The following is a 25372-nucleotide window of genomic DNA, read 5'->3' as shown; positions in this document are numbered from 1 at the left end:
CCATGTTACATCAAGTTAGATACTGTTAAGCCCTTTTGTTGAGAAGCAACTATGAAACAGTTACAGTTTCTAGAGTTAACTATGGAGTCTAGAAAATAATAGCCTTAATTAAAGATACTAGATGGTTTTAAAGTGGCTTGGAAGGAGTTAGGTGTAGAGTCTCATCAGGTTAGTTCAAAACCAATTGCTTTGATTAAAAGGAAGATATTTTAAAAGGAAGAACTGTGAATGGTGATTATTGTACATATATATATGCATAGAATATCTCTGGAAGAATATATAAGAAACAGTGATGAAGTGGAGGTGGCTAGGAAACAGGAGTGGGAGAGGAATAATTTTCTCTGTAAGATTTTTTTGTTTTATTTTTTTATTATGAAAACTTTTAAAGCATCCAGAAAAGTAGGGAAGATACTATTTTGAACCTCTTGTAAGTTAATCACTCAGGTTTTAAAATTCCTTAATAGTTTGCTGTATTTGTTATTTTTATTCCTGATATTTCACCCTAAATACTTTAATGTGTCTCTAATGAAAAGAAAATTTTTTCTGTGTAAGTTCAGTCGCTCAGTCGTGTCCGACTCTTTGCGACCCCATGAATCACAGCACGCCAAGCCTCCCTGTCCATCACCAACTCCCGGAGTTTACCCAAACTCATGTCCATCAAGTCGGTGATGCCATCCAGCCATCTCATCCTCTGTCATCCCCTTCTCCTCCTGCCCCCAGTCCTTCCTAGCATTAGGGTCTTTTCCAGTGAGTCAACTCTTCACATCAGGTGGCCAAAGTATTGGAGTTTCAATCAACATCAGTCCTTCCAATGAACACCCAGGACTAATCTCGCCTAGGATGGACTGGTTGGATCTCCTTGCAGTTCAAGGGACTCTCAAGAGTCTTCTCCAACACCACAGTTCAAAAGCATCACAATCCAACTCTCGCATTCATACATGACTACTGGAAAAACCATAGCCTTGACTAGACAGACCTTTGTTGGCAAAGTAATGTCTCTGCTTTTTATTATGCTGTCTAGGTTGGGCGTAACTTTCCTTCCAAGTAGTAAGCGTCTTTTAATTTCATGGCTGCAGTCACCATCTGCAGTGATTTTGGAGCCCCCCCAAAATAAAGCCTGACAGTTTCCACTGTTTCCCCATCTATTTCCCGTGAAGTGATGAGACCAGATGCCATGATCTTAGTTTTCTGAATGTTGAGCTTCAAGCCAACTTTTTCACTTCTTCTTTCACTTTCATCAAGAGGCTTTTTAGTTCGTCTTCACTTTCTCCCATAAGGGTGCTGTCATCTGCATATCTGAGGTTATTGATATTTCTCCTGGCAATCTTGATTCCAGCTTGTGCTTCCTCCAGCCCAGGGTTTCTCATGATGTACTCTGCATAGAAGTTAAATAAGCAGGATGACAATATACAACCTTGACATAACTCCTTTTCCTATTTGGAACCAATCTGTTGTTCCATGTCCAGTTCTAACTGTTGCTTCCTGACCTGCATACAGGTTTCTCAAGAGACAGGTCAGGTGGTCTGATATTCCCATCTCTTTAAGAATTTTCCACAGTTTTTTGTGATCTACACAGTCAAAGGCTTTGGCATAGTCAATAAAGCAGAAATAGATGTTTTTCTTAAGCTCTCTTACTTTTTCGATGATCCAGTGGATGTTGGCAATTTGATCTCTGGTTCCTCTGCCTTTTCTAAAACCAGCTTGAACATATGTGTAACCCTATATAATAATCACACTGAACAACAGTTTATGTTATCTAACACCCGATCCTTATTAAAAATTTCCCCAAATTATCCCATTTTCTTGTTTTTACAATTTTTGATCCGTCTATGCATTGAGTTTGTTACATATCTGGAAGTCTTTTTAAATCTAGAAGTTACCTTTTTTCTCTTCTTTTTTCATCATGACTCAATGAGAGTAATACAGTTACCCAGATCTCTGATTGATTCTTAGTGTTATCATTTAACATGTTACTATAAAGTTGAAGGTGGAGGTAATACTTGATTCGTTCAGGTAAACACTTTAGTGACTATGTCAAAGATCAGACTGTACTCTAGTTCCGCCGCCCCCCCCCCCAGTAGTGATGCTGAGATTGCTTAGTGGGTTATGGTAGTTAAATCTGAGTTCCTCTTTATAAAACTGTGTTTCATGCCCTTAAAACCAGCTGTAAGCCCTTTTGTACCTTTATAATTTTAAAACTAGTGTTAACTATTCAAAACAAATAATTACCTTTAAACAAAACTCACTGCAAGAAATTGTCTTTTTTTTTTTTTTTAAACTGAAGCTGTGATAACTAGGTGGCATTGTTCTCAAAGAAGAATTGAAGTTTGGAGAGATCAAAATTTACTCAAGGTGGTAAACACATTAGGTATTTTTGTTTAATTCCAAGGTCATGCAGTTTCCCACCATATTTTGTAAACTATCAACTAGTGTATAAATGTAAAATTGTTATTACTCTTTGTAGTTATGCTGTTTGTCCCCTTGTATCTTTTTAGATGGGTAATCAATATCTAATGAAATTACACTCTTTGGAGTATCAGTAACTTGGAATTGATCAATGTGGTGTGATAGCCAGATTAGAACCACTCTCAAAGTTCAAAATATGTAAAAGTCAAACTTCTTGATATTATGAATTTAAAAAATTGGTTTTATTTAAAAAATGATAATACAGTTAACCATTGAACAACATGGGTTTGAACTGCGTGGTTCCACTTACATGCAGATTTTTTAAAAAATGCTACAGTATTGTACCATGTGGGTGGTTGAATATGTGTATAGGGAGGAAAGTACAAAAGGGTTTATAGTGAGAAGTAAATCCTTGACCCCCAGATCCTCAGTTCCTTTTCCAGACGCAGTGACTGTTAATAGTTTCTTGAGTATCCCAGTAGAGATATTCTATGTATGTATATGTCATCAGGGTAAATTCTGACATTCATAGTATAACCTAAAACAATAATACTCTTAAAGGTTATACTCCAGTTTTTATTATGTTTCTAGTCCAGATATCTTTGCTGATTTCTGCTCATTCATTCAACAGATATTGAATACCAGATGATGTGCCAGGTAATGGGAATAAAATGGTGAACAAGACAAACATTCCTGCTTGCTCTCATGAAGCTTGCACTCTATTGGAAGAGGCAGTCGTTAAGCAAATAATTATACTAGTAACTAAATATAGTAAAGATTTAGTACCTGCTTTGTATAAAACAATATAGATTTTCTAATTTATAGAGGACTCCTCATAGCAGCCCTCTGACATTGGTACTGATATTATTTTTATTCTATAAATGTGAAAACTGAAGTATAGAAAAATTAAAATGGAGGCCAGAGTGAATAGAGGATGTTTAAAATGCTGAGAGAAAAATCTGACAATCCGTAATTCCAGAGTCAGTAGAATAGCCTTCAAAAATGAGAACAAGATAAAAATATTGTCAGACAAAACCAAGAGAATTTGTTTCTAGGAAATCTGCATTACAAGAATTGCTAAAAGAAGTTCTTCAGGCTGAAGGGAAATGATACCAGATGGAAACTTGATTCTTTGTTCAGGGAATGAAGAGCATCAGAAATGGTAAAAAATCTGGATAAATATACTGTTATTTTCTTTTAATATCTTAATACTATCTATGACTTAAAAAAAATCATCTTGTGACATTCATCATGTGTTATAGCTATAAAACATATACCATAGATCACAGAATGGAAAGTAAGGGTAAATGAACATGTATTGTCACAAGGTTTCTACATGTTATGTAAAGTGGCATGTTATTAACACTGAATTCAGGGTAAAAATGATAAAGATGTATATTCTATATCCTAGAGCAACCCTATGGAAAAAAATATTGCAAAGAAGTGTTGCTACAAAGCTAATAGAAAAATTGAAGTGAATAATGCATAAGAAGATGGAAACAGGTATAGCCAAACAAAAAAATAGGAGGTTAAAAATATAATAAAATGTTAGTCCTAATACACCCATATGAATAACTTTGTTTACTTTAGTGGAATAAACACTGATTTCAGTGCATAAAGACAGATTGGCTAAATGCCAAAAGATAGATCTTTCCAACAGTAAACATAAGAAAGCTGGAGTGGCTGTATTCATATCAGATAAAGTAGATTTCAAGATAAAGTGTATTGCCAGAATTAAGAGGGTTATTTCATAATAATAAAATGGATCAGTTCATCAGGAAGACAGTCATAAGTATGCATCTAATATCAAAGCTTCAAAATAAAACAGGCAAAAATGGATACAGTTAAAGGAAGAAAGAGACAACAATCACAGTGATTTTAACACTTCTCTCAGCAATTGATACACATATATGAACAAGCAGAAAATCAGTACAGATGATGATTTCTACCCGATAACTACAGAATACACTTTTTTCCCCCAATGGTGGATATAGACCAGGTGCTTGCTGCACATCAAGTCTTAATATATTTAAAAGGGTTGAAATACTACAAAATACGTTCTTTGACCCTAATGAGATTAAAATATGTAGAAATCAAGATGTCAAACAAAATTCTGCAAGTATTTGGAAGCTCAGTGAAACTTCTAAATCGATGAGTCAAGGAATAAATCATAAGAGAAGTCAGTGAATATTTTGAACTGGATGATGAAAGTACAACACCTAAATTTGCGGGATAACTGCAAATAGCCAGGAGCCCTACGGAGACAAGATGATTAAATGTATGTGGTATCCTGGTTGACAAGGATGCCTGTTACAATCTCTCGTGTCAGGACCATTAAAAGAATAGTGAAAGAATGTATAGCTAACCAGTTTTTATGTGAAAACATTTAAAGAAAGTACTTGTGTAAGTCCAGTAAAAAAAAAAAAAAAAAGTGTTATACTCGGTGAAATTCTGGAAAAAAAAAGGATACTAGGGGAAAAGAAAGGAAATAAATTATTTCTGTATTATCTAAAGCTATTCTAAAATAAATAGTTTATTTAAAAGTGCTAAAAAATGTTTTGTAGGGTAGAGGTAATGCTGTTCTTAGAGGGAAGCTTATAACTTAAACACCTACTTTGGTAAAGTTTAAAGATAATGAAGGAGCTAAAGTTCTACCTTAGGAAGCAAGAAGCTAAACCCAAAGTAGACAGAAGGAAGGAGATAATAAAGATAATAGAAGAAATAATGAAATAGAAGAAGACAACCAATAGACAAAATTACAAAGCAAGAAGTTGGTTCATTGAAAAAAAATCAATATTCATGAACCCCTTGGTACACTGATACTAAAAAGCAAATAACGGATTATTACTAGTATCAGGAATGAAAGGCATCACTACAGATCCTGTAGGATAATAAGGGGATATTACAAACAACTTTATTTCAACAAATTTGAGCTAAAAATGGACAGTTTCTTGAAAGTACCAATGTGCTAAAACTGTCACAAGTTGAAATAAAATCTGAATTAGTTTATATTAAAATGGAATTAATTAAAAAAAATAAGACTCCCACAATGATTTCACTGGTGAATGTTATCAAGTATTTAAAGAAGAAATAACATCAATCTTTTATAAACGTTCAGAAAATAGACAAAAGGGAAACACTCTTTCATGAGGCTGAAACCCGATAAAGATGTTACAGATTTAAAAGAAAATTACAGCAGTTGTCTTATGAACATAGACCCCCAAAATTCAGGGTAAATATTAACATCATAATACCTCATGACTAAGTGATCAAAAATAGATGGATATATAGCCGATAAAGCAAGTGCAGTAAAATGGTGACCATAGAATCTGTGTGGTGGATATATGGGCACCAGTGACAGATTTTATTTTCTGGTGCTCCAAAATCACTGCAGATGGTGACTGCAGCCATGAAATTAAAAGATGCTTGCTCCTTGGAAGGAAAGTTATTACAAACACCAGACAGCATATTAAAGAGCAGAGACATCACTTTCCCGACAAAGGTCTGTGTAGTCAAAGCTATGTAGTAGTCATGTATGGATGTGAGTTAGACCATAAAGAAGGCTGAGGACCAAAGAATTGATGCTTTCGAACTGCGATGTTGGAGAAGACTCTTGCGAGTCCCTTGGACAGCAAGGAGATCAAACCAGTTAATCCTAAAGGAAATCAGTCCTGAATATTCATTGGAAAGACTGATGCTGAAGCGGAAGTTTCAATACTGTGGCCACCTGATATGAACAGCCGACTCTCTGAAAAAGACCCTGATGCTGGGAAAGATTGAAGGTAAAAGGAGAAGGGGGCGACAGAAGATGAAATGGTTGGATGGTATCACCAACTCAGTGGAGGTGATTTTGAACAAACTCTGGGAGATAGTGAAGGACAGGAAAACCTGTGGAGGTGATTTTGAACAAACTCTGGGGGATAGTGAAGGACAGGAAAACCTGGTGTGCTCCAGTCCATGGGGTTGCAAAGGGTCAGACACGGCTTAGCGACTGAACAACAACGTACAGATATACGATAAACTGGATGTAGGATATTCACTATAAAATTCTTTTAACATTTCTACCTTTGAAATTTTCCAAGATACAATCTAGGGACAAAAGTCAAGGGAATATTATGATCAGGTTTGCATTTTAAAGAGATTACTTTTGTTGTGGGTATAAGGAATTAGGAAAAGTACACAATTCCCTCTCAAGTATTTTTTTTTTTTCTCAAGTAATTTTGAAACTTAGCAGGGCCTTGTGGGGCTCCCAGACAGAGACCTTTCTGTCCTCCATTTCTTGCAGGCAAGGCTCTAGTTTCTGTGATCTTCCTAGGGTTCTAAAGGGCAGATTCAAACAGTTGCTAGTCAAGGAAGGAGCAGCCAAGAAACCACCTGAGGCAAGATTAAAGGGACCAGAGAAGCTCATCAAGATTAGGAGACTGAGACCACTTGAGATGAGATTAAGGGCATTCACACCCTAGTCTTGTCAGAGACCCCACCTTTGAGCCACTGTTACGAAAACCCTCATCAAGTTCAGACAGAGTTTTTTGAGGCAAATGCCAGGGTGTGTCTTCCTTTGCTTGGCAAAGCAGTAAAGCTATCCTTTTCAGCTTCACCCAAAACTCTTGTCTCCAGGGTTTGATTTGGCACTGGTGTACAGAGGCCAAGCTTTCGGCAACAGTGATAGGGGATGCCGAGACCACTTAGGAGGATACATTATACAGGTATTCTTTTTAGGCTGGTACTTTTAAGCTAAGTTTGAGCCTGGGAAATTTTTCAAGCTCTTGGAATACTGTACTTTTGAACAGCAGCTAATTTTGTCTAAACATATTTTTTACTACAGTGCTGAGATTTTGGATATGTCATTGCCTCATTCCAGAATGCATGTGAACTTTTAGTAAACTAAATTTGCAGATACCACTACTTGGTGCATTGCTGCTAAGTCGCTTCAGTGGTATCCAACTCTGTGCGTCCCTTTGGACTGTAGCCCGTCAGGCTTCTCTGTCCCTGGGATTCTCTAGGCAAGAATACTAGAATGGGTAGCCATTCCCTTCTCCAGGGGATCTTCCCGACCCAGGAATCAAACCTGCGTCTCTTAACGTCTCCTGCATTGGCAGGTGGATTCTTCACAACTAGCGCCACTTGGGAAGCCCTTTAAACCACTACTTTACTAGCACATAAATTCCTTCTTAAAATATACTAAAATATATGGTGACCTTTTCAGAGACTTAATGGTTTTTTAAAATACAAGACAAAGGCATTTAGAAAGCTATTAACATAAATTAAAACTACTAAACTAAATGCTTTACTGTATTACACATTACACCAATATTGTGGTGTGATCACCCATTAACTTAAAAGATTCTGTAAAAAGAATTATGAAAACAATTGCTGTTATAATCATACTTGTATAAAATGGCTGAAAATCATTGAATGAACCGTTAGCAGTAAGATGAATGGAGAACAACAAAGCTTTTTGAGAAGAATGGCAAACAATTATCAAGGCTCCTTCAGCTTGCAGTGATTATAATTCATGTTATAGAACTTTAAATTGCTATGTGGATCTTTGGGGTTGCTTTGAGATATATATGCTGCTGCTGCTGCTGCTGCTGCTACTAAGTCGCTTCAGTCGTGTCCGACTCTGTGCGACCCCATAGACGGCAGCTCACCAGGCTCCACCGTCCCTAGGATTCTCCAGGCAAGAATACTGGAGTGGGTTGCCATTTCCTTCTCCAGTGCTTGAAAGGGAAAAGTGAAAGTGAAGTCACTCAGTCGTGTCCGACTCTTAGCGACCCCATGGACTGTAGCCTACCAGGCTCCTCCGTCCATGGGATTTTCCAGGCAAGAGTACTGGAGTGGGGTGCCATTGCCTTCTCCTTGAGATATATATACATATATTTTATTTATATATATAAATGATATGTTGAATACAGGAATGCAAACTTTTTAAATGTTAGTCTCTCAATCGTGTTCAACTCTTTGCAACCCCATGGACTGTAGCCCATCAGCCTCCTGTGTCCATGGAATTTCCCAGGCAAGAATACTGGAGTGGGTTGCCATTTCCTCCTCCAGGGGATCTTCCCCACCTAGGGGTCAAACCCACGTCGCCTACGTTGGCAGGTGGATTCTTTACCAATGTGCCACCTGGGAAGCCCACGTGGGCTGGAAAGAAAACTTTTAAAACTATTAAATAAGTGCAACAAGCCACCCAGTTAAACTTTTAAAACAGTGTTTGTATAAGTTATCTTTGGACTTAAGACTTACTCTGTTACGTGATGGTAACTTTAGATAGCATTTTTATTACTTTGTTAGAGTTGACGTTTTCCCATTTTCTTTCTCAGTTATTTTTCCCTCTGGGACATAATGCTTCCAAGTTCCAGAATTGACAAGTGTCAGAATCTGATCATAGTTCTGATTCCAAGATAAAGAATCAGATTATGGTCTGCCCTGTCCATTTTCTTGCCTGGTGATGGGCAATCTGAACAGCTTCATTAATTGGATGCTTGACTTTGAATCACTTTTCCTGAGTCACAGCCTTAACTTCCTGTTTTTGTTTTAACCCTGTGTTTTCTAATAAAGAGTGATTGATATATATATATATATATATATTCCTGCTGAGTGTTGTGTTAGGGCAGATAATATAAAAATGCTAGTAAGTAAGTGCTTAGGAGCTTATATTCCATCAAATATACTGGATTCAGGAAACCACCAGTCACTTGACTTGGGAAAAAAGAGCCAGCCAGAACTCAGACCTAGTAAATAGGACAGCCTTTGAAAGTTGTGGTTATAGGTTCCTGTGCCCCCAAATACTTCCTGACCTTTCTTGTCACCTTACTAAAACGCCTTCCTTAGCTAGGAGCCTTGAAACTTTCTGGGCAGTCCTACTCAACAAAGTGAGGACTTTTCGAAAGTGCCAGTCATATCTTTGATCCATAAACTGGCCAGCCTAGGGGTAATGGCAGAAACTTGTTCTGTCACTGAACACTGTCTCTCTGTTACTCTCTCTTGATCACCAGAAGTCCATTAGTTTTCTTTCGGGGTTAAGATGGAGACGCAGAAAGTTATCTGTGGAATTCAGAAAAGGGATTCTAATCTGAGTACCAGTCCCCCTACCCCAAGAAACCAATAATTAAACTTTTTTTCTTCAACATTTTACAGTATATTATTGTCATTTGGCTTTATATCAAAGTTGAAATATCTTAAGTACTACTGTGCTTAATTGTAACCTATGTTATAGGTATATGAAAAGACGGATTCCTTCCTCATGGTAAGGTCAGGGAGATCAGACATACCCACCATCAAACAACCTGTAGCAGGTTGTTTTAACAGTTAAATGGGATAATGTGAAAATATTTCAGATAAAGTTCTTTGACACTAAATGATGTTTTCCAGCCTTGAGTTTCATAAATATTTAGAGGAATAATCTGATGTTGATGTTTGAGATAAACTACAGTGTTATGAGATAGTGATTACTTAAAGGCTGACTGGCTGACCAGTTTAAGTCACTTTTGAGTGACTAGTAGAAAGATGGGGAGAGCATGGTGAAGTGCAGAATGGAATGTCTGCAGACTCTAATGCAATAATAGTTCTGCTCTGCCTTAACAGCTGTATTTATTTTTATTTATAAGCTATGTAGGTGATTCTAATGAACTGCCTGGATTTAAAACTTGTTCATATATTGGGAGGAGGAGTTAGGGCAGAAAATGTTAGTTAGTATAGCAGTTGGGGGAACGGAGAAGAATAGAAATAAGTTCACGCCGGTTTATCACATTGAAGAGTATATAACAAAAATTTAAAAACTGAAATCTGTCAGGATTTGTTGACTAAATATGAGAAACCAAAAGGAAAGAATCTAATATGTTTTTGCCTATGAGAATGATAATTGTATTAGGATAGTAATCAGATGTTGAGAAAAGGTACTTACTATAGGATTTTTTTTTAGACTTATGATTAAGAAATATTGCAGGTATTTCTCATAATTCATTGGAGAAAATTTGAAAGATTACATAATGAGTATATTTAAGTGATATGAGGGAAATATAAGGTGGTCCAAGTAAGGACAGCAGTTGTTTATTCACACTTACTTGACCTGTATAATGTAACCTCTCAAGCATTTTGAGATTGCAGAGTTGGATGGTTTCTATTTCCTTGACTTCTAATCCTTGTTAAGACCTTTAAAGAGAGCATTGGTTCCCAAATGGAAGGCTGTGAGTTAATTTCAGTGTTTCAGAAACTGTAATGGAAATTATATTTTTACCTAGTTTAGGGATGTGCAAGTTAAAGTGCTTTTGTCTTTTTAGCTGGACACATATCAACTCAGTGTTTTTAAATACAAGGTCCTTCTTAGTAATTAAATACTTTGTTAGCAGTTTACACTTTTTGCTTTTTTACAAAAGTTGAAATTTTTACAAAAATGAAACTTAATCTATACAAGTTAGAAACATGAAGATCTTGAAAAGGAAAATGAATTGTTGCTTGTGCCAGGAAATCTCACTTTTTCATTGATTTTATTGCTTCCAAGTTTCTGTTTTGCTTTAATGGGTAATAATTTGAGGCAGTATTAAAAACATTTCTGGCTATATCATCTTTATCACTGTTTATGCAACTCCTAGAACAATGCTTGCTGAACGAAATAACAAAATAGTGCTTGTAAATAGTAGTTAAAGTTAAATGTTAAGAGAGAATTAGAAGAATAATTATGCTTTGACACTTAGCACTAGAGTGGTTTGTGTTAATTTTGAGGTTTAGAATAAATTAGTAATATTGAAGGCATAAATAGTACTGTATCTATCCATAAAGGTATATTTCTTTGTTTTAGTAGCTAGTTGACATTCAGCTTTCTCAAATGTTCACAATTGTATCCTACATTTTTCTTTTGATACTTTGTTATGGAGTATAATTATTTCAGACATTCAATAGTGGTATGGAATGGGTTGCAATAGAAGGAAACTACTGTATGTCAAGAGAAGTAGAGGACCTTTAGGCTTCTTTTTCATTGGTTCTTTCACCATGTTGTCTAGGGCATTATAGATTAAATTAGGGTAGTTTATAACTTCATTACCTCACAGTTTTAAGTCCCATAAGGAACTTAAAGCCCAGATGAGGACGCAGATAACTCTATTAAGTAGAGTCTGGTATTGTGTGTATGGAGAGAAAAATAAGTTTGCTTGGGGAGTGGAATTAAATTCTCAGGTAGGACATCCTTGCAGAGAGATGCAGGAAGAAAGTATGATAGTGCTGGAGGGTTGTAGAGACCCTTCTGGTCTTAATCCAAACCTCAGTATTTATCCAGTTATCTCTGACTCATATTTAATAACCCAAGATAATCCTATTTGGAATAATTCAGTAAATAATTATGGAGTGCCAACAGTATGCCAGACACTGTTTTCAGTGTTAGACCTGTACTAGTGAATTAAATATACAGTCTCTGTTCTTGTGGAACTTAATTTGTAATTGGGGATATAGAGAATAACAATGTATACTATGTTAGGTAGTAAAGGATGCTGTTTCAATGTTTCTTGCGGTTTAACAAGCTATTGTGAAATTCCTGACTTGAAACAGTTATTTTATTGATTCTTACAATTCTTTGGGTTGAAAAGGGCTCATTTGCCTGGTTCTTTAACTGGTCTCACTTGGGATACCTCAGTGGCAGCTGGGCCTGGAGAGCCCAACATGATTGTCAAATGGCACTGGTTGTTGTTTGGGTGCTCCGCTGTGCCCTCAGTTTTTTCCCTTTTGGCCTCTCCATGTGTCTGGGTTCTAAGAGGAAGTGTTTCAAGTGTGCAAAGGCTGAAGCTGCAGATTTTTGAAGGCCTGACCTCAGAAATGCATTGTCACTTCCATTGTATTTTATTGGTCAAAACAGGTCACAGAGAGGGACTCTGCCTTTTGATGGGCAGTAGTGACAGAGTCACATCGCAAAAGAGAACGTGGGGTGGGGAATGATGTTGTGGCCATCTTTGGAAGCTGTCTACCATTGTACTACTAAAAAGTAAAAAATTAAGCAGGTTATTAGGGGGATAGAAGAAATGGGGGGGCAGGAAGTGCAATTCTATAGGAGGACAGGGAAGACCTCCCCGACGAGGCAACTTGAGAGAGTGATCCATGAGAACCATAAGTATATCTGAAGGAAGACTATTCCAGGCAGAGAAAACAGGACATATAGAAAGCCACAGGTGGGAAAATCCCTAGTGTGATCAAGGAACAGCAGGAAAGGAGGGCAGTGTAACTTGAATGGAGCACTACAGGGAGAGTGATCAGACATGGAGACAGCATGAGAGAGAAATGGATTTTGTATTCCGTGACAAAGGACTTTGTATTTCTATAAGTGAGATGGACATCTGTTGGAAGAGTCTGAGCAGAGGAGTTAATGACCTGACTTAAATTTTAAAAGAATTCCACATAATTTCCTGGCAAATAGATGAGGAAACACTGGAAACAGTTTCTTTATAAATAACAAGAGATTTTATTTTTGGGGGGCTCCAAAATTACTGCAGATGGTGACTGCAGCCATGAAATTAAAAGACGCTTGCTCCTTGGAAGAAAAGCTATGACCAACCTAGATAGTATATTAAAAAGCAGAGACATTACTTTGCCAACAAAGGTTCGTCTAGTCAAAGCTATGGTTTTAGTAGTCATGTATGGATGTGGGAGTTGGAACATAAAGAAAGCTGAGCGCAGAAGAATTGATGCTTTTGAACTGTGATGTTGGAGAAGACTCTTGAGAGTCTCTTGGACTGCAAGGAGATCAAACCAATTAATCCTAAAGAAAATCAGTCCTGACTATTCATCCGAAGGACTGATGCTGAAGCTGAAACGCCAATCCTTTGGCCACCTGATGCAAAGAACTGACTCATTGGAAAAGCCCCTGATGCTGGGAAGGAATGAAGACAGGAGGCGAAGGGGACGACAGAAGATGAGATGGTTAGATGACATCACCAATTCGATGGACATGAGTTTGAGCAAACTCCGGGAGTTGATGATGGTCAGGGAAGCCTGGCATGCTGCAGTCCATGGGGTCGCAAAGAGTCGGACACAAGTGAGCGACTGAACTGAACTGAGAATCTTTGATTGCTGATTTGAGAACAGATCATTGTGAGGATAGACAAAAGTGAAAATAGGGAGTCAGGTCATCCATGCTCTCCTCCAGGGAATCTTCCCAATCCAGGGATGAAACCCAGGTCTCCCGCATTGCAGGCATATGCTTTACCATCTGAGCCACCAGGGAAGCCCAAGAATACTGGAGTGGGTAGCCTATCCCTTCTCCAGGGGAACTACCCAACACAGGAGCTGAACTGGGGTCTCCTGCATTGCAGGCAGTTTCTTTACCAGCTGAACTACCAGGTAAGCCATAAATGATCTAACTTAAATTTTAAAAGAATCCTATTCTGAGAATCTTTGATTCCTGATTTGAGAATGAATCATGAGAGTATAGACAATAGTGAAAATAGGGAGTCAGGTCAGTAGACTGGTGCCATGGGAGTTGATGAATGTGCTGAGCTGTGAAGAGTGGCTAGATTTTGGACGTACTTCAAGATGGGACCGGCAGGATCTGCTGATGAGGGTGAATATGGGATGAGAAGGAGGGATCGAGGATGGCTCCCAAAGTTTTTGCCCTAGGGTCATGCAAAATTGGAATTTTCATTTACCAAGATGTGAAGACTGGGGTAGGAGCAGGGGGGAGGTGAAGGAGATGCATGACTTGTATTTTGGGCTATGTTAAGATGAAACTCTGGATATCTGGGAAGAAAATGTTACTAAATGTTACTTCCTCATTGCAGGTGTGATGTTGAGTGCTTCAGATCTGGTCACTATGGTACGAGAACGAAAATGCATATTGTGCCACATTGTGTACAGCTCAAAAAAGGTAATAATAGAAGAGAGAGAATCTGAGGCTTTTATGACTGATCATTTTTTTAGAGACATCATATGGAATTTATAGATGGGTAAAAGCTTTTAACAACATCTCATTTATGCTTCTTTCCTAAACCTTAGTCTTATTTCACTGGTTTCTTTCTCATTACTGCCTTATGAAGACAGTAACTATATTCTTAAACCTCTACCTGGAATTTGAAGATACTGAACAGTATGATAAAGAGAAATTCATCTAGTAACCAGCTATAGAGAAAATACATTAAAATTCAGGCTGAGATTGTAACAGCTTTCTGATTAGCTAAAGGAATGGCATTGATTTGTAGCCTGTGAGTTCTCTACCTGTGCTTATGGGAAGCTTAGCATAGCAGCAATGGTTCTAACAATATCCTCCGACATCCACAAGATGGGGATGTTGCTGAAAGAAAAACAGTTTTAAAAGCTTAAAGAATTTACCTGTGCTTTGAGGAAATTGTCTGTAATTTGTCTCATATTCTGCCCCCCCCCCGCCCCCCATCCCTCTTATTTTTGCTTTCCAAGAATTCGTCTAGCTTAAATACTGAGGAACTTTTTCTCTGTGCTTTTAAGATGTTCTTGATTGCCATTGGAAATACAGAGAACTGGGAAAGTTATCATGAGTGAGGTTAGCCAGGCAAGTCTGAGTGAACCTTGAAAGATGTTTGGGAGTGAAATGGCTTACAAGAAATGGAGAAGAGGTATTTTAGGGGGAAGAAAAATACAAAGATTCAGCAGTAGAATGGAGTATAACAGCTCTAGGAGTAGGTAAAAAGGCTTATCTGACTAAAACAGTTTCATCCTGGAAATCATAGGACCACAATTTAATTTGTAAGTTAAGTGAAGATAGTTGATAAACAGTGTTGACTGCCCCACTGAGGAGTTTGATTCTGATCCATTTAGTAGGCTGGGGTGAAGAATTTTTTTCTTTTTTCCTATTTAGGATTTCAATTAGTGTTGGGAAAATCGCTGAGATTTTAAAATCTTGTTTAGTAATATACTTGCTGCCTTTACAAATGTAAAAGAACTGCTGTTCTAATTTTAAAAATTTAGACCAGGTTTACTCAAATTTTCAATGAATAAAAATTTTTTATGCCTACTTTCATATTAGAGGGAGAAGGGAAAATGAGAAGATGTGAGACGGATAGGCAGCTACTCAGAGGTGTGGTGTCAGACTTTTGTGGAGTCTGTGGCCTATCTTGATATATCTCACAACTTTTCTATTTTAAGTCTTTTTGGCGTTTCTTCTACTCTGGATTAAAACATGTTTTGTCTCTTCATATTTTTCCGTGGGTCATAATAAAGTTAAATAAGAGCTGAGTAGTTAAATCTACTCCTGCCTTAGGGAAAGCCAACAGTAGTTTTTTTAAACAAGGAAATGGCATGATTTAAATGTTAAGATATGGCCTGAGAAGTTAATGGGTTAACTGAAAGGGATAAACTCAGATAGACTATGAACAACTTATGTTGATGTACTTTCCTGTAGTTTCCCAAACTATTATAGTATTACCATGGTTGCTCCAGGTAACTCAGTGATAAGAATCCGCCTGCATGAGACAAGGGTTGGATCCCTGGGTTGGGAAGATCCCCTGGAGGAGGAAATGGCAACCCATTCCAGTATCCTGCCTGGAAAATCCCAGACAGAGGAGCCTGATGGGCTACAGTCCATGGAGTCGCAAGAGAGTCAGACTTAGCACCTACACACATGATTGCTCCAAATACACTGAGGAGGAGAAAAGAATCTAGGGTTACTGTATGTTACATCTCTGAGTATCCTAATGTTTCTTAGCTTATGAAAGTCTGAGAAGCCCTGGAGTTTAAAAATATTTTTTAAAACTTTTGTGTTACTCATGTTTTCCAAATTTGTTCAATGCCAAATCCCAGGCCCCCTCTTCCTCCTCCTTTTAAAAACATACACTGATAAAAGGAACTAAATAGAAGCTTCATACATCTGCAGGTATGCATTTGGAGCTGTGCCTGTAGATCTTTCCCAGTTATTTTGAAAACTCAGTTGTCTCATTATTTGCATTCTTTCCTTGGAGCAGGATGGGCAAGGATTTCACACATAAATTTAGAAACAGATTATTGAAGTATTCTAGACAATCAAAAATTACATTAAGGACCTCCCTGGCCTCCAGTGGTTGAGACTCTGTGGTTCCATCTCAGGGGGCAGGGGTTTCATCCTTGAGCAGTGAACTAAGATCCCATAAGCCATGTGTCATAGCCAAAAAAAAAAAGTCTCCTTAAAACTAGTTTTGAATGATAACATTTTTTATAACTGAAATAGAATATAAAATTGGTTTTTACATCAGAGAGAATAACCCATTTCAATTAATACTCTTTTGGTTAGGAATGGTTTCATTGCAAGAAACAGACCCACTTAAATATAGCTCAAGAAAAGGAGATTTGGCTTATGTTTAGTCTAAGGAAAAATTGAATAAGAGAAAACAAAAACTGAACAGCAAGAAGCATAGGGATTAGAGCAGATGTTGTATATTGTTCTTGGGTTTTTTCATTCTCTATCCTGTCACTAAATCCACTCAGTTTGGAGCTCTTTAATTGTTCATTCTGGTTAATGGCCAGTCAGTTGTAGCTAGCATGTAATGGCCAATCTTGTGTAAAAGTATCACCTCGGGATAAAGCATTTGTAGAGATAGGAAGGGAATGATGATTGTCTTCAATAAGATTGCCAGTTAAAGAAAGTGTTTTGAATCACAACACTGTATATCACTGTGTATAGATAACTTAAAGAATAGTTGTTGTACTTTTTTTCACAAATGAACTGTATATAATAAAAATATCTCAGTGCACTAGGTGCTTGCAGTTGTGGCATGATCTTTGAAACACTGGCTTTGTTGTCAGATCTGCCAGAGTTTGAGTCCTAGTTTCACCACTTGCTAATCTGACTCTGCAAGGGCAGGGCTGAATATTTTCACACTTAGCCTTTTAATGCCTAGCTTTGTACTTAACACCTTATAAGCACTTGATAAATATTTGGTGAATAAACAAGTTAGCTTCTCTGTATCCTTGTGTCCTTATGATGTTAATAATCCTACCTTAGCAGTGTTTTGTGGTTCAAGTGAAAAAATGTTTGAGACACTTAGCACAGGGCAGAGTTAATAGTAGTTCTCAACTTGTGTGTGTGTATTAGTCGCTCATCAGTCGTGTCGGCTCTTTGGGACCCCATGGACTCAAGCCCACCAGCCTCCTCTGTCCGTGGAATTCTCTGGGCAGGAATACTGTTGTGGGTTACAATTCCCTTCTCCAGGGGATCTTCCTGACCCAGGGATCAAACCCAGGTCTTGCACACTGCAGGAGGATTCTTTACCATCTGAGCCAGTTTTATATTTGTAAACAGCCATTCTCTAATTATAACGTACTGGCTATATATATACTTTGTGTGACAAAGAGACCGACATTTACAACTTTGAATTTTTTGAGGTGTGTGGGTGCGTATGTCACACTTGCACATTTAAATGGAAACTCTTGCAAATAGATTTTGTTTCCTTCCCAGTGGGATGGGGGTAGGGGGAGGAATCTAGTACATTTTCAAACTTTTCATTGGAACCAAACACATCAGTTGTTGTGGGCAAGGGAGTGGGTAGTGAAAATGAAGCCATGGTAGAACTGCTGTGTTCAAGGCATTTTTTAAATCTTGATCTACCATAGGAAAATTCCCTTATGTCTGTAACTTCTGTCTAGAATTGATGTATCCATCTGTTCATTCAGCAGATATTAATAACTGTATGTCAGGCCCTGGCCAAGACATGGATAAGAGTTGTACCATACTCTTGAAAAACTGTCAGTTGAGTGGGGAAAGAGAGTATGAAGAAAAGTAGCCAAGTAGTTGAGAAGTTATGTGATTTCAGGCATTTTTGTTGTTCGTTTGTTTGTTTTATAAACTTAAGTAAATACCTTGTAAGGGATAGAATTTTACCCACTTGTTTGTTATTTAGTCTTTTGCCTCCTAAATACAATAAACTTTCTAACCTTTTTGGAAAGCCACTTAAATAGGTCTTTTAAAATTATTGTTTTATTTAAAAACAAAATATGCCAAAAACAGGCTAAAGAGTTACTTAATAAGGGACTGTTTTCAGTACTGAATTGTGAATAGAAACCACAAACACCACTTTAACACAAGGAGCTTGAGCCCTGATTGTTGATTGAATAGGACAGAGAAATTTTTTCTCCAAAGCAGTCCCCCTTAGTTTAATCTGCTTTCTTTAATTTTGAAGGAGATGGACGAACACATGCGGAGCATGTTGCATCACAGGGAACTTGAGAACCTGAAGGGCAGGTATGGAACCTTTCTCTTCCGTAAACTTGTGGATGTGGGGGAATCTGAGGGCCTATTAGCTTATTTTATAGTAATGCTTCAAAAGTGAATGTTGTCTTATGGCCTTGAACTGTCTTTTGGAATTAACAACAAATACAATAGCTTTTTGGGTTTTTTTTTTTTTCATTCAAAAAGGATAAATTGTTGTACATCTCAAATGTGTAGAATTCATAGCAACTTTGGCAAATAGATTTGGCAAAGGTGGGTGGGGTTGAGCTAGTTCTGTCATTAGTAAGCTTTGTCATTCCTGCACACCAGCTTTGCAGCTAGGACATTTCATATTATTGCCTAAGCAGCTTGCAAATTATCACATGCCATAAACCTTTACTGGTTGTTGGAAGTCTGAGAAGTCCAAAGTCTGCTAAATAGCACTGAATCTCATTAGTGTAAATCAAATCCATATATAAACCTGTATTTAAGAATGCTGTTTTGTGAATTAAAGCTTGAGATGTTTAAGGAAATTAAGACATTAAAGGTAGCGTGTATGTATATTCCATGTCTTTTTTCCCAACTAAGTTTCCCTTTTTTGATGTTTTGGATGTATGTGAATTTAAAGTTTGGAAACAGTATGGAACAGAGAAACTTTGGAAAACAAAAATATGAATTATACTTTAGTCCATGAATAATGGTTACAGACTTTGATCGGGATGCCAACCTTAGGTCATTTGGAATTATCCATATTTTAAGTAATATAGATTTAGGTTGTATGGGCAAATTAATATGTTATTGAACTTTCAGCATCTGTTTAGCATGTAAGAGGAATTTTTCTGTGGTCTCAGTCCCTTTCTGTGTGAAGTTTAGGTCTTCACAGCAGTGTAAAAGAGGTGTTCAGGCTTCTTGCCTTCTGAGATGGCCACACTGTTCATGGACTATATTTCTCTCTAAATAAACCTGCTTCTTACCTATCAAAAAAAAAAAAAAAGATGTTCACTCAGATTTAGTGTGGAGAACCTTTATAATATCTTGAACATATATGATCTTTAACTCATTATCATAGGAACCTATGAAATACAGTCAACCTTTGATTACCTATTTGTGGATTGTCTTAGTTGTTGGATCCCATTTCCCATAGACTTCCTTCACCTTTTTCTTGGCTACTCAGTGACCTGTATTGTATTGAAATGAAATGAAACAAAATAAATGAGGCCAGTAAGTCTAATCATTAGGAGAGAAGCCCATTTTTTTCTAAGAGGAATGCCTTGTTTTATTCAAAAATCACCAATGAGCTAATTAAAACATTTAAAACTTTTTGATAGCTTAAGATTCATGTTCATAGTCAATACAGACTCATAAAGAGTAAGGAAAGTAGAGGCCCTTTTACTCCCTCCCCGTCTTCCTATTCCAATCTTAGAGGAAAGTCAACAGTGTAGTTTATACCCTATCCAAACCACTCTTCTGTGTGTAGACAGATTTATATCCATATGTTCACACTCATGTACATATGTTTTGATTTTGTTTTGTCTTATTAACAGAACTGAACTACATGCCATATACGTATTGTTCTGTAACTTGTTCCCCTTTCCTCCCACTTGTCAATTTAATTGTGCCATGGAGATTTTGTCTACTGTTTACAGTTATTTGGAGCATAGTCAAATAATCAAGAAATAAGCATTTGAAGCCTCTGAACTGACAATATTAACATCAGCATTAGCACCCAAACTCATTTGGAGGAGGACACTTTGGTACTTAATTTACTTATATTTTAGATACAGTGCTATCAGGTTTGGAAACAGGTTTAGTATGATTTTCTGGCCAGTAACAAATTATAAGGGAGAAAGCAAGTAGGTAGCAAGGGAAAACAGCTGGCAAAGCTATAAAAAAACAACGAATCTCAAACATCATTTACTGACTTGGAACATTTGTTATCATGACGAGCAGTCATCACTAGTTTGTACAAAAGGGACAAATAGTTATCAGTCATCTTTTTTCTTCCTGTCCTCAGTTTGTGATTATTTCCTCTGGATTTCATGTTTAAGAGCTGGCTTTCTGATGTTAAATATCACTTAATTTTTGATTGTGATCTGGTTAAGAAATGTAAGTTGAAAATGAAAGTTGCTCAGTCGTGTCTGACTCTTTGTGACCCCATGGACTATACAGTCCACAGAATTCTCCAGGCCAGAATGCTGGAGTGGGTAGTCTTTCTCTTCTCCAGGGGATCTTCCCAAACGAGGGATGAACCCAGGTCTCCTGCACTGCGGGCGGATTCTTTACCAAATGAGCCCCACCTAGAAATGTAAAGAGCATATTATTTACGTTTTGAATGCTGGCTTGCTGAGAAGTGAGTACCTTATTTGGTTCACAATTGGAGACATCAGGAACATTTCCCTGTTTTTTCCTAATGTACTTGTTCAGATGTATAGCTTGTAAGTAGTTTCTACAGATAGATGCTATTAAAATGGCACAAACCTTAATTTATCAACCAGCTGTTGTGGTATAGATAGAGCAAGCTTAATAAAGAGGAGCTTATGGATAGAATATCTGAAGGCTTTGCCTTTCACATATGAGAGGAAATTGTGTGGTAACAGGATGTAGCTAATTTGGGCCCTCTGTTAAACACTCTTTGGAAAATTATTGCCTTTATTAGTCAGGAAGTACAGCAGTACTTTTTTCCCAACAATTTATATTATTATATGAAGTAGTGTTTTAACTGTTTATTGATAAAGAATTGGAAAATAGCATTGTTAAAATGTTATTTAATTTGCTATTAACTTTAAAGAGCATGTGGTTTCCCAAACACCCTATTTGGAAGCCCGAATGCTTATTGTAATTAATATGCTTAACCTCAGACATAGACACATTGGAATTTTCATGAGATGTGGTCGATCTGTCCTGTTCTTTCCCTGTATAAATGGAGATTCTTTCTTTTCTCTTTATTAAGTTTCTTGTAAAGTTTATCTTAAAAAAGGAAAAAATCCCCAGAAACTTAATTTCATTTATAAGAAAAATGTTAGAGATTTCTGTGTTCTGATAAATAACTTTTAGTGTTAACTTTTATGTTGCTCTTATTTCTGTACCCAGCCAGGTAGGGTCTTGAGGTACTTTTCTATTAAGTAGCTTCAGAATTACGGTTAATACACTGTCTGGCAATGAAAGCAAAAATGTTTCAAATATCTGTATTTGAGTGTTTGATGGGTATCTAACATATAATTTTGCTTTGGAAATTGCAAATTAGGTTTGTGGTTATGGATATTTATTTTTAAGAGTTAATTACTGTCTACTTTACATTCCTTAATAGTTAAAAAGTCAATGTGGTCTTCCAATTATGTCTTTTAAAGAAGGATTTTGATGGTTTGGACATATGAAAAATTCTCTGTGGGAATTCCTTGGCCGTGCAGTGGTTAGGACTCAGAGCTTCCGATGCAGGGGGCACAGGTTCCATCCCTGGTCAGGGAACTAACATCTTGCAAGCTATAAGGCACAGCTCCCCCCCACCCAAAAAAAAAAAAACCCTCTGCATTTTCTTTTTTTTAAACTCTGCATTTTAGAAGGGAAAAAATCAGGGTTTTTATTTAAGAATACCTTTTAGAATGAAGTCCCTGGTACTGCAATATACAGTTTAGCATTGTATAAATTTTTAGATGAGAAGTGGACTAAAAACATATTCCAGTTGTAGAGAGATTAAAGCCCAAAAGATTTTCTAACCAGAAAATTGAGTTGATCCGAGTTGTTATTATAGGGGAAATTATGTATTCTAAATTTGTTACAGTCTTCAGATTGTTCTGATGCTGCCCTTTGGGGATAGATTTCTATTTATATATTCATTTTAAACTTCGTTCTTTGTTGCTATGAGAAAAGGCTTGCTTTCTGTTACAAGTTAACATTAATGAACTACCATAATTTTAGTTGCTTGAGAGACTAGTGTGGTAAACTGGAGAAAGTTGAGGATTATTTTTCTTTTTTTAAGTATATAATTGTAGTAAGTACAGTGGAAAACTCTCTGAAAGTAATATATTTAAGTTCCTGGAGAATTAGAAGGAATTAGTATATAGATATTCAGGGTAATTCAAGGAATCTGGTCAGAACTCATTAAAATGAATGTTAGCGTCATAGACTATATTGCATCCAGAGCATTTAAGTTACAAAGTCAAAATTTGTCACCATTAACCATATACTTAGTTTGTTTCCTGGAATTTAGTAGTTGTTTGATATGTTTTTTCTTTTTTTAAAAATGAATGTTCAGATGATCTGTGACAGAAACCATCTTCTAGTAAATGAGGGGCTTTATTTTGAGGGTCTCTTCTGGTTAGCTGAAATGAATTCTGCCCATGTATGGATGGATATGAGGGGAAAGATGAAGCAGAGTCGTGTGTGTGTGTCCATGTCTATCTTATTAAAGACAACATGTCTTTTTGTGTATGTGTTTGTGTATTTTTATAGAATGGCATAGGAAGTGCAAAAATATCACTAGTATTAACCCAAGACAAATGATACAGAGATAAGCCAATTTGGATTATTGAGTGGACATTACCATTTATTCATTACACATGTACCTGTGGTGTTCCGATGTTTCTCATAGTGACTGCATGGATAGCTGAGCTGATTAAGAGACTCAAGAAGCTAAAAATGCAGTTAAATTATTCATCTACTACAGCTCTGGTCATTGATTCAAGACTTTGGCTTCTTAAACTGGCGACATATGAGATACATTATTAAGTATGTAAAGCAAAAGAAGAAAAAGCCTGCTCAATTATCTTTCTTAACGGAGAACCTGGTTTTACGTCTCTCTAAATGGTGTTCTTTTCTGAAACCTGAGAAAAACCATTTGCCTAGCACAGCTGTTAACTTCCTACATCTGAAATGCTTTCCATTTCCTTTAAAATAAACCCTTCTGAAGCAGAATGTAGATCACATGTATCACCGAGACCAAAAAAGTTTGCTGAGACTACTCCTATCATTTGTCCTGGAGTCCGGAATCTTCACATTCCAGGCAGAGCTCCAGCTGTTCCGATTTAGTTACTAGGCTGTGATTGGCTCTGCCTCCGACTCTTTTCTCCACCCCTTACTTTTCACTGGAAGAAAGCTTTTGAGCCAGAGATTAAATGTGAGCACTGTCACCAGGATTTCTGAGTGCAGTTGGCATCATGGGTGTGCTCCAGAGCAACTTCTGTTTGCTCTGAGCCCCCTGCCCTGCCTCCCCTTTCACCACGTTTCCTCTGGCAAGGTTTTAAGTACAGCAATTCAAGAAGATTTCTCCTAAACTATATTATTCTGAAGTGTATTGCCTCTTGATTGCTGGAAAAGAATCTTTAATTCATTTCAAAAGTAACTTATGAACAAACTTATTAAAAGTGATGAAAGGAGCATTGAGATTGATTAGCACTAATTTTTCACTGTGCCAAAGTGTGCAGTGTCTTTCAGAGGAAACTATAACAGATCTGGTGAGTGTGCCATGCCAGTGGGGAGCATTGAATGTCCCTCATCTCCCTCTTTCCCTAGGGACAGTAGTCATGAGTGCCGAGTGTGCGGGGTTACAGAAGTGGGTCTTTCTGCATATGCAAAGCACATTTCTGGCCAGTTGCACAAAGATAATGTTGATGCCCAGGAAAGAGAAGATGATGGAAAGGAAGAAGAAGAGGAAGATTATTTTGACAAGGAACTCATTCAGTTAATAAAACAAAGGAAAGAACAAAGTCGGTGAGTAATAATTTGATATTTTTAAAAGCCTATGTGAAACAGTGTAAGAGAGAATACATTTTCCATTTCCATTCTTTCCAGCCTGTAGCATTCAGATTTATCTTTTTTTAAATTAAATTTAATTTTTAATTGATTTGCAATGTTGTGCCACAGATTTACCTTAATTATAAAATTTACCTTGAAGTTGCCATCTTAATCTTAAAAGGCAATGGAATGCTTGCTTGAACTACTGTATTAACTCCTTAAAACAAAATAAACCTCAGTATTGACCCTATCTAAAAACTAGCCATAGCTGTTACATATCTGAAATTTTTACCATGCTGATAACTATGTTTAGAATTGTTTGTATTAGTTCCAATTTGGGGGGGGTACCAATAAATTCATGTTTGGTATCTGAATTTTCTAGTGGAAAGATATTAGTAAATAAGTTTCATTTGAATATATTATATAGCATTTCTTATTTCATTCCTTAGGAAAAAATTGTTTTGCCTAATGTGAATTAACATGGGGCTTCTACTAAGTTTGATTTATCCTTTTATTATTAATTTCTTCAGTAAATATTTCTTGAATAAATTTATGCTATATATTGGACAGTGTCAGAATCATTTCAACAATATAAGTTTTATAGCTTGTACTAGATAGTTTTATACCTACATCTATAATTTAGGTATTAGCCTTTTGTATTTTAACCTTACTGATTCGTGGTCTAAAATTTTAATGAAGCAGAAAATTTCAGGTATGAGTAAAAGAGATATAGAACCAGTTATGAGGTGGGGTGATTTTTTTTAAGTTCTAGAACATGATTCTAAGAATTTTCAGATTCTAAAAATTTTAAAGATCCTTCTTGAATACTAGTTATACCTGATCTGTATTTCATTTTCAGTTAGAATGCAGTTTGAATATAAAAAAGAAGTAGTTGTTATTCTATATGCTAAAAGCTTTTTGAACAGGTCTTCGAAAGGGACTTTCTTAGTTTTAAAATGTCCATAGCAGCATGATTCTTAAATCGTTTAGTTGCTTATCCTTCAAATGACATTCTCACTACTTTTATATAGCTACAGTTTACTCTTGTTTTAGGGCGTTGGAGCCTCTAGAAGACTAACTTCTATTTTTGTTCTAACATTCTTG

General features: G+C 36.7%; 1 protein-coding gene across 6 annotated transcripts in view; it reads left to right on the top strand.

Annotated features, from left to right (window-relative positions):
- The window catches only part of ZNF106 (zinc finger protein 106), a 56614-nt gene that overhangs the window by 1180 nt on the left and 30062 nt on the right, over positions 1–25372 (top strand). For 3 of the 6 annotated variants that reach the window (XR_014058973.1, XM_081507839.1, XM_081507838.1), the window contains exons 2-4: positions 14169–14254; positions 18510–18571; positions 24047–24244. Coding sequence is in view for 4 of the 6 variants with exons in the window: in XM_081507839.1 (XP_081363965.1) it covers positions 14174–14254; positions 18510–18571; positions 24047–24244 (341 nt within the window). In the remaining 2 variants the exon portion in view is untranslated. Of the gene's footprint in view, positions 1–14168; positions 14255–18509; positions 18572–23675; positions 23989–24046; positions 24245–25372 lie in introns of those variants that run through there. The other 3 variants (XM_081507840.1, XM_081507841.1, XM_081507842.1) reach the window with 2 other exon arrangements.

The sequence above is a fragment of the Giraffa tippelskirchi genome, chromosome 7 (assembly GCF_054371585.1).
Source record: "Giraffa tippelskirchi isolate mGirTip1 chromosome 7, T2T-mGirTip1v1.2.pri, whole genome shotgun sequence".
Lineage (NCBI taxonomy): Eukaryota > Metazoa > Chordata > Mammalia > Artiodactyla > Giraffidae > Giraffa > Giraffa tippelskirchi.
The sequence above is the reverse complement of the archived record's forward strand: the minus strand, read 5'-3'. Positions and strand labels throughout refer to the sequence as shown.